The 10,008-nt window shown below is 47.1% G+C and overlaps 1 protein-coding gene across 1 annotated transcript in view; it reads right to left on the bottom strand.

Annotated features, from left to right (window-relative positions):
- LOC147122396 (vitellogenin-like) overlaps positions 1-9,708 on the bottom strand; it is a 40,272-nt gene extending 30,564 nt beyond the window's left edge. Inside the window, exons 1-3 of the mRNA XM_085983518.1 lie at positions 9,669-9,708; positions 9,535-9,558; positions 9,283-9,434 (exon numbers count right to left, since the gene is read on the bottom strand). Of these exons, the coding sequence (XP_085839644.1) occupies positions 9,283-9,434; positions 9,535-9,558; positions 9,669-9,708 (216 nt within the window). The remainder of the gene's footprint in view (positions 1-9,282; positions 9,435-9,534; positions 9,559-9,668) is intronic.
- Between the last annotated feature and the right edge of the window lie 300 nt (positions 9,709-10,008).

A 10,008-nucleotide genomic window follows, 5' to 3' on the forward strand; every position in this document is an offset into this window, starting at 1 on the left:
TGCCTTCATTAGCCGAGGCATAGAATATAAGAGCAGGGAGGCTATGATGGAGCTGTACAAAACGCTGGTGAGACCACAGCTGGAGTACTGTGTGCAGTTCTGGTCGCCTCACTATAGGAAGGATGTGATTGCTTTGGAGAGGGTGCAGAGAAGATTCACCAGGATGTTACCTGGGATGGAGCGCCTCAGCTATGAAGAGAGGCTGGACAGGCTGGGGTTGTTTTCCTTGGAGCAAAGAAGGCTGAGGGGGGACCTGATTGAGGTGTACAAAATGATGAGGGGCATAGATAGGGTAGACAAAGAGGAACTTTTCCCCTTAGTAGGGGGGTCAATAACAAGGGGGCATAGATTCAGGGTAAGGGGCAGGAGATTTAGAGGGGATTTGAGGAGGAACTTTTTCACCCAGAGGGTGGTTGGAATGTGGAACTCAATGCCTGAAAGGGTGGTAGAGGCAGGAACCCTCACAACATTCAAGAAGCATTTGGATGAGCACTTGAAATGCCATTGCATACAAGGCTATGGACCAAATGCTGGAAAATGGGATTAGACTGGACAGGGATGGATGGGCGGCGCAGACACGATGGGCCGAAGGGCCTCTTTCTGTGCTGTAAAACTCTATGACTCTATGACTCTATGACCGAGCGGCGGCAACGAGAGAGGTGCACAGGAGAATGCGCAGTGCGTAGCCAGGGCTCAAGGGCTGAATAGCGTCTGCGGGGAAAGAAAGGAAGCGCGGGAGACGCCATTGAGCCGCGGAGAAGGAGGGGGAGCGCGGGAGACGCCATTTTAGAAGCCGCAGCGGAGAAGAAGGGCGAGCGCGGGAAGAAAGGAAAGCGCGGGAGACGCCATTTTGAGCCAGCGGAGAAGAAGGGGGAGCGTGGGAGACGCCATTTTAGACAGTTTAACCACACCCAGGGATGCCGAAGAGTGGCAGTGTCACTGCATTCGACAATGAAGTCGAAGATTGGGCGACATATGTGGAACACATTGAGGTGTACTGCAAGGCGAATGAAGTGCCAGATGCTAGGAAAGCACTGGTTTTGTTGAATTCCATGGATGCAAAAACTTATGGCTTACTGCGAAACCTAATAACCTCAGAGAAGCCAGTGGATAAGAATTTCGAAAGTATAGTGGAAATCCTACAGGACCACTTAAACCCCACACCGCTGCTGATAGCAGAAAGATTTAAGTTCCACAAAAGGAACCAGCATAAAGACGAAAGTAATGCTGAGTACTTAACGGAACTGCGCAAGCTATCGAAACACTGCCAGTTTGGATTGGGACTAGCAGATACGTTAAGGGACAAGTTTGTGTGTGGGCTTCAAAGTGAAGGAACCCAGAAACGGCTTCTATCAGAAAAGGATCTTACGCTGGACAAGGCTTTCAGCATGGCAGTATCACATGAAGCAGCCGCACGGGGCGCGGCAGAGATACAACGGAGACCGCAAGAATATGGCACCAATGAAATGTCATATGGAGCAGGGAACTAGAACTAGGGGGCATAATCTTAGAATAAGGGGCTGCTCTTTCAAAACTGAGATGAGGAGAAACTTCTTCACTCAGAGGGTGGTAGGTTTGTGGAATTTGCTGCCCCAGAAAGCTGTGGAAGCTACATCATTAAATAAATTTAAAACAGAAATAGATAGTTTCCTAGAAGTAAAGGGAATTAAGGGTTACGGGGAGCGGGCAGGAAATTGGACATGAGTCTAGGTTCGGAATGGTCATGGCCCTATGGGTAGTGGAGTGGGCCCAGGGGCCGTGTAGCATGGTTCTACTCCTACTGTGTTCTAATTCTGTGTTAGATTTCAGGAGATGGTTTTATTCCTGTTCCTGGCTGGGGTGGAGATCGCCTTTACAGAAGGTAAGTACTGTAGAAAATATAGGGAAAGAGTGATCTCCTGGACGAGTTTCGATCGCCTAGATGGGTCGGAGAGGAATTTCCCAGATTTTTTTCTCCCAAATAGGCCATTGGGTTTTTTATCTGGTTTTTCGCCTCTCCCGGGAGATCACATGGGTTCGGGTGGATGGAGAGTGATAGAAGATTTGAGGTTAGGATCAGATCAGCCATGATCTTATTGAATGGTGGAGCAGGCTCGAGGGGACGATTGGTCTACTCCTGCTACTATTTCTTATGTTCTTATGTTATCGCTGCAGCAGAACAACACATGACCAGAAGGATTGTTGGTTCAAGGACCAAGTGTGCAGAAAGTGTGGAAAAGCAGGACACATAGCAAGAGTCTGCAGGTCAGGGAAGAAAAACCAGCAGCAACAAATCTCCACAGGAGAAGTACAAAAAGGTACATAAGGTGATGGACAGTAGTTCAGACGAACAGAAAAGTGATACAGACTCCGGAAGCAAGGAGCTGGGTTGTCTGAAACTACATAAGGTAATCAAAATGGAGGATCACCAGACTATCTGGGTCACGCTCAAGATAGACGGAGTCCAAGTGAAAATGGAATTGGACACAGGATCAGCCCTAACAGTCATAAACCGAAGGGACTACAAGCGGCTATTCTCACATATACCCTTGAAAGCTACAGAGATTGTCTTGAAGACGTACACGGGGAAAAAAGTCTACCCCAAAGGAAAAATAAGGGTGAATGTGATATACAAAGGCCAGGAAATACCCAAAATGGACCTATATGTATTGCCAGATGGAGGACCACCACTACTAGGACGTGAATGGATCCGGAAGATACAATTAGATTGGCATTCCATGCAGGCACTGAAGGTTGAGGCCAAAAAGGATGACGACGTCACACCTGGACGACTGTCAAAAATGCTAACTGATGCACAAGAAGTGTTCCAGGAGGGACTCGGAACACTAAAAGGCATAACAGCAACGATTAAAATAGAGGAAAATGCAAGCCCAAAGTTTTTTAAGGCCAGACCGGTGCCTTATGCGATCCGACCAGCCGTCGAAGCAGAGCTGGAAGGGTTGGAACGTTCAGGAGTACTGTCCAAAGTGGACAGGAATGAGTGGGCTACACCCATCGTTCCTGTAATGAAGAGGTCGTTGAGTAATACGCCTGGGAAACCAAAGAAGGTCCGCATCTTGGGGATTTTAAGGTGACAGTGAACCCAGTCTTTCACACGGTACAATATCCACTTCCACGGATTGAGGATATTTTCGCCTCGCTATCTGGAGGTAAACAGTTCACCAAGATTGATCTGGCCCAGGCGTACCTGCAAATGGAGGTAGAAGAAGCCTCGAAACAATACCTCACGATCAACACTCATAAAGGTCTCTACCAATACAACCGGCTGGTGTTCGGGGTAGCATCGGCTCCGGCTATTTGGCAAAGGGCAATGGATCAAGTCCTGCAAGGGATTCCAGGGACCCAGTGTTATTTGGACGACATCCTGGTCACGGGCGAAAATGACAGTGATCACCTCGCCAACCTGGAGAAGGTGCTCACTAGATTAAAGGAATATGGGCCCCGAGCTAATCGCCACAAGTGCGAGTTTTTCCAGAAGCAGATCTCGTATTGTGGCCACGTCATTGATGAAGAGGGGTTACATAAGTCCCCTGAAAAGATTGAGGCAGTAGTCAAGGCTCCAGCACCGGAAAATGTTTCACAACTGAGGTCGTTCCTCGGGCTGGTGAACTAGTACCATAAGTTCTTACCAAATTTGTCTACAGTATTACACCCACTGAACACCCTACTGCAAACGGGGGTACCATGGAAGTGGAATGACGAATGTAAACGAGCTTTCCAGAAGTGCAAAGAATTGATCACATCAAAAGAGGTGTTGGCCCATTTCAACCCAGCGCTTCCAATTCGGTTGGCGTGTGATGCATTACCCTATGGTATTGGAGCGGTGCTATCGCACAAATTCCCAGACGGGTTGGAGAGGCCAGTAGCCTTTGCGTCTCGGTCACTAACCTCAGCCGAGCGCAACTACGCCCAGATTGACAGGGAGGCCCTCAGCCTAGTATGGGGAGTAAAAAAATTCAACCACTATCTGCATGGGCAGAAGTTCACCTTGCTGACTGACCACCAACCACTTGTCTCCATCTTTAATCCAAAGAAGGGCGTTCCGGTGATGACTGCACAACGGCTACAAAGATGGTCCCTTTTTCTAGGGGCGAACCAATATGAAATCGAGTATAAGGGCACAAAACAGCATGGAAACGCTGATGGGCTATCACGCCTGCCACTGCCTACTGTGGAGGAAGCACCAGCAGTGGACCCTATCGAAATATTTTATTCGTCGATAATTGAACGCTTGCCAGTAACTAACGCGGATATAGAGAAGGAGACCTGAAATGATCCGACACTGTCTCGGGTATATGATTTGACGGTGAAGGGATGGCCAACACATGGCGACTCACTGTTGCCAGCATTCTCATCCAGAAGAGAACAGCTGTCAGTATGCCAGGGGACAGTGATGTGTGGCTCCCGAGTGGTAATTCCACCCAAGTTAAGGGAGAGAGTGCTCAATGAGCTTCACGAAGGCCATCTGGGAGGGGTGAAAATGAAAAGCCTTGCTAGGGCTTATGTGTGGTGGCCGGGGATCGATCAACAAATCGAGGACCTAACAAAGAGCTGCTCAGGATGCCAGAAGGTCCAAAATGCACCACCACATGCCCCTCTACACCCATGGGAGTGGCCCTCCTCTCCATGGCAACGGGTACATATTGATTTTGCTGGTCCATTCATGGACTCAATGTTCTTAATAGCAGTGGACGTGCACTCGAAATGGCCTGAGGTGATCAAAATGTCCTCCACCACTACAGAGAAAACGATTGCAGTCCTACGGACCATATTTGCCAGGAACGGCTTGCCAGAGTAGATCTGCTCTGATAACGGACCACAGTTTGTGTCCGAAGAGTTTCGGAAATTTATGAGAAGGAATGGGGTAAGGCATTATACATCTGCCCCGTATCACCCAGCCACAAATGGATTGGCTGAGAGGTTCGTACAAACCTTTAAAAAGGCAATAAGGGCCATTTGCGATGATGACATTCCACTACAGCATAAGGTGGACAATTTCCTGTTAGCCTACAGAAATGCGACACATGCAGTTACCAACCAGACCCCGGCCATGATGTTCTTTAACCGAAGGTTAAGATCTCGTCTGGATTTGCTCAGACCAAATGTGCGAAGGAATGTTGAGGATAAGCAATTCCAGCACATCAATGAGAAGCCGACAAGGAGCTTCAATGTAGAACAACCAGTCTTGGCCCATGACTACCGAACAGAGAAATGGCAACCCGGAACGATATGCACATGGCAGGGGCCACTAATGTACACAGTGGATGTCGGGGAGAACATTGTGAGACGCCACGTCGACCAGATCCTAGCGTCACAGGAATGAGTCAACCCCATGTCTTGCATATCTGGGGATGAACCCGACATACCGGTAGCATCTACCTCAGAAACAGTAGCAGCGGAAACTGATGAACTAACGGACGAAAGGGGGCCAGAATCGCCTCCGCACCAAGAACAAGAACCTCAGGAAAGGCGCTATCCAGAAAGGATCAGGAAGCCGCCCCAAAGACTGAATCTATAAACGGACTATTTCAGTTTAATGTGCATGTTAAAGTGTTAACTGTTATTTGAATGTTATGGGTACTGTTAATCTAAAAGGGGAGGAATTGTAGTGTATGTACCTTTAAGAGAGAACTACTTTTACAGCTCCTGTATACTGTAGTACCGGCAGTGACCACATCTGTATATAAGCCTTGAGCATGTCTCTGTACTGTTAATCTTTAGACTATCCTCCTCCAGTAAACACCTGTTGATTGTTAATTTACAGTCTCCGTCTAGTTATTGGAAAACATCATACTTTAAGAATCACGGATTCAACACCTTTCTCCCTCATGGACTTATCTAGATTCCCCACTGATCTAGCTACCCCTTACTTTCTTCCTTTGGCCTTACTGTCTTGGTTCCGTTTCAAACTATTCTTAAAAGAGCACCAGAATCTCTGGAGGATCTCACTCTTGTCACTTCCCTTCCCCGTATGGCTGTTTTATTTAGGAAGAGACTGAAAGGCCGCCATAATTCATATAACATTACGAGTGAGGCATTTTGCCTCTTCAAAATTATTTAAACAGAATAATGTTATTCCAAAATCATGAACTTTGATACTGATAAAAAGTGGATTGTTCAGAGAAATGTTGATTCCCAGTGGTCACCTGATACAGAGTTACTGGAACATCCTTCCCACATCTAGTCTGTCTAGTCCTTTTAGAATTTTATAAGTTTCAATGAGATCCCCTCTCATTCTTCTAAACTCCAGCGAGTATAAGCCCAATCGACCCAATCTCTCCTCATACGTCATTCCTGCCATCCCAGGTATCAGCCTGGTGAATCTTCGCTGCACTCCCTCCATGGAAGCTTCCGATTGGAAAATACGGCTCACTATCTTCCCAATTACAATATTCCTGATTTCAGGAGAATTAGAATATCAAAGCTACAAATATATTTTGTCAGGAATATTTTTCAGCCAGAAGTGCCGAGTGGATGATCCATCTCGGCCTCCTCCTGAGGTCCCCAGCATCACAGATGCCAGTCTTCAGCCCATTCAATTCACTCCACATGATGTCAAGAAACGGCTGAAGACACTGGATACTGCAAAGGCTATGGGCCCTGACAACATTCCGGCAATAGTACTGAAGACTTGTGCTCCAGAACTAGCTGCGCCCCTAGCCAAGCTGTTCCAGTACAGCTACAACACTGGCATCTACCCGGCAATGTGGAAAATTGCGCAGGTATGTCCTGTCTACAAAAAGCAGGACAAATCCGACCCGGCCAATTACCGTCCCATCAGTCTACTCTCAATCATCAGCAAAGTGATGGAAGTTGTCGTCGACAGTGCTATCAAGCGGCACTTACTCAGCAATAACCTGCTAACTGACGCCCAGTTTGGGTTCCGCCAGGGCCACTCAGCTCCTGACCTCATTACAGCCTTGGTCCAAACATGGACAAAAGAGCTGAACTCAAGAGGTGAGGTGAGAGTGACTGCCCTTGACATCAAGGCAGCGTTTGATCGAGTGTGGCATCAAGGAGCCCTAGCAAAACTGAAATCAATGGGAATCAAGGGGAAAACTCTCCATTGGTTGGAATCATACCTAGCACAAAGGAAGTTGGCTGTGGTTGTTGGAGGTCATTCATCTCAATCACAAGGATGTGTGCTGAGCCCCCTCCTCTACTCCCTCTTCACCCACGACTGTGTGGCTGTTCATGGTTCCAACACCATCATCAAGTTTGCGGATGATACCACGGTAGTAGGCCAGATCACCAACAACGATGAGTCAGCCTACAGGGAGGAGGTCCAGCATCTCGTGAAGTGGTGCGCCGATAACAACCTGGCCCTTAACATCAAGAAAACCAAAGAAATCATTGTGGACTTCAGGAAGTCTAAAGGCAGAAGTCACACCCCCATCCACATCCATGGGGCTGTGGTGGAAAGGGTGGACAGCTTTAAGTTCCTCGGAGTCCACATCACGGAAGGCCTCTCCTGGTCCCTCAATACCTCCTCTTTGGTGAAGAAGGCCCAGCAGCGCCTATGTTTCCTAAGGAAGCTGAAGGGATGTAACCTGTCACCCCTGATCCTCTCTAACTTTTACCGCTGCACAATAGAGAGCATCCTGACGAACTGTATCACAGTATGGTATGGCAGCTGTAGCTACTATGACCGGAAAGCCCTGCAGCGGGTAGTCAAAACTGCCCAACGCATTACCGGCACCCGGCTACCGACCATAGAGCACATATACCAGAAACGCTGTTTACGGAGGTCACGGACCATCATCAAAGACCCTACCCACCCCAGCCACAGTCTGTTCGCCCTCCTGCCATCTGGGAGATGCTACAGATGCATTCGCACCCGAACGACCAGATTTAGGAACAGCTTCTTTCCCAGGGCTGTCATCCTACTGAACTCCACAAATAAACTCTAAAGCCTGCACATCTGCCAATGCACTTTATTATGGTTATGTTTATGTTAATGTATTACAAGCCAAATGAATGTTGAATGTTTAAATGTCTTAATCTAAATGTACACTCTCAGGAGCCGCAAGCCTACATTTCATTGTACTGCACTTGTGCACTAACAATGACAATAAAAGTTGATTATTATTATTATTTTTATTATTATCACTGCAGGAGTTCCTCAGGGCAGTGTCCTAGGCCCAACCATCTTCAGCTGTTTCATCAATGACCTTCCCTCCATCATAAGGTCAGAAGTGGGGATGTTTGCTGATGATTGCAAACTGTTCAGCACCATTCAAGACTCGTCAGATACTGATGCAGTCCGTGTCCATATGCAGCAAGACCTGGACAACATTCAGGCTTGGGCTGACAAGTGGCAAGTAACATTCGCACCACACAAGTGCCAGGCAATGACCATCTCCAACAAGTGAGACTCTAATCATCTCCCCTTGACATTCAATGGCATTACCATCGCTGAATCCCCCACTATCAACATCCTGGGGGTTACCATTGATCAGAAACTGAACTGGACCAGCCATATAAATACTGTGGCTACAAGAGCAGGCCAGAGGCTGGGAATTCTGCGATGAGTGTCTCACCTCCTGACTCCCCAAAGCCTTTCCACCATCTACAAGGCACAAGTCAGGAGTGTGATGGAATACTCTCCACTTGCCTGGATGAGTGCAGCTCCAACAACACTCGAAGCTCAACACCATCCAGGACAAAGCAGCCCGCTTGATTGGCACCCCATCCACCACCTTCAACATTCACTCCCTCCATCACCGGCGCACTGTAGCTGCAGTGTGTACCATCTACAAGATGCACTGCAGCAACTCGCCAAAGCTCCTTCAACAGCACCTTCCAAACCCGCGACCTCTACCACTTAGAAGGACAAGGGCAGCAGACGCATGGGAACATCACCACCTACAAGTTCCCCTCCAAGCCACACACCATCCTGACTTGGACCTGTATCGCCGTTCCTTCACTGTCGCTGCGCCAAAATCCTGGAACTCCCTAACAGCATTGTGGGTGTACCTACACCATATGGACTACAGCGGTTCAAGAAGGCGGCTCACCACCATCTTCTCAAGGGCAATTAGGGATGGGCACTAAATGCAGGCGTAGCCAGCGACGCCCACATCCCATCAATGAATAAAAAAAATAAAAACATTTACTGTACTACTATTTGAGAAGAACAGGCCTGATCGAAAGACTTCAATTTTTAGGCAAAACTTCTTCCCATGGCGTAAGATCCCATTTCAACCCCTTGAGCGTGCTTATTTTTCTTTGTATTTGCTCCCACCGATCTAATATTGTAGAAATATCCATAAACCCGCTTACCTGAAGAAGGTACTGGTTTTGTCCTATTCCCCTGATCGTCACTTTGCTGTTTATTCTCAGACCAGCTCGGTTCAAGCCTTGTTCCGGTAGCCCAGTCAAAATCATGCCTTCATACCTGTAAATATGCAGCTTGTTCTCGGAGAAGGCGGGGTCTGCGCAAATTGAAATAATAAAGCAACATCAAATCATGCAACATCAAATTAAACTGGCAGCAAAATATCACAGCGTTTGACCAAGAAGGGATATCCATACCATATCTGCTGACATGTTCACTCCCTGGAAATTAATGAACAAACAAAAGTGAGCACCAAAAGTTTTTAGTTTTCAAACATTCAAGAATTTGCTTTTAAAAACGGAGGAAGAAGAAATTCGATGCCTTAACTTACCTGCAAAGGCGAGAATCGACAATAAGACGACTGCCCTCATGTTGAGTCTGATTCCAGCTTGGCTCTGCCTCCCAATATATAGCCAGTAACTCTGTATCAGGTGACCACTGGGAATCAACATTTCTCTGAACAATCCACTTTTTATCAGTATCAAAGTTCATGATTTTGGAATAACATTATTCTGTTTAAATAATTTTGAAGGGGCAAAATGCCTCACTCGTAATGTTATATGAATTATGGCGGCCTTTCAGTCTCATCCTAAATAAAACAGCCATACGTAGGTTTGGTTGAATAATCATGAGCTATATTTTGTTAAAATAACTTTAAATGTATTAAAATT

This window comes from Somniosus microcephalus, chromosome 3 (assembly GCF_052327205.1).
Source record: "Somniosus microcephalus isolate GS21.2 chromosome 3, FLI_Smic_1.0, whole genome shotgun sequence".
Classification (NCBI taxonomy): Eukaryota; Metazoa; Chordata; class Chondrichthyes; order Squaliformes; family Somniosidae; genus Somniosus; species Somniosus microcephalus.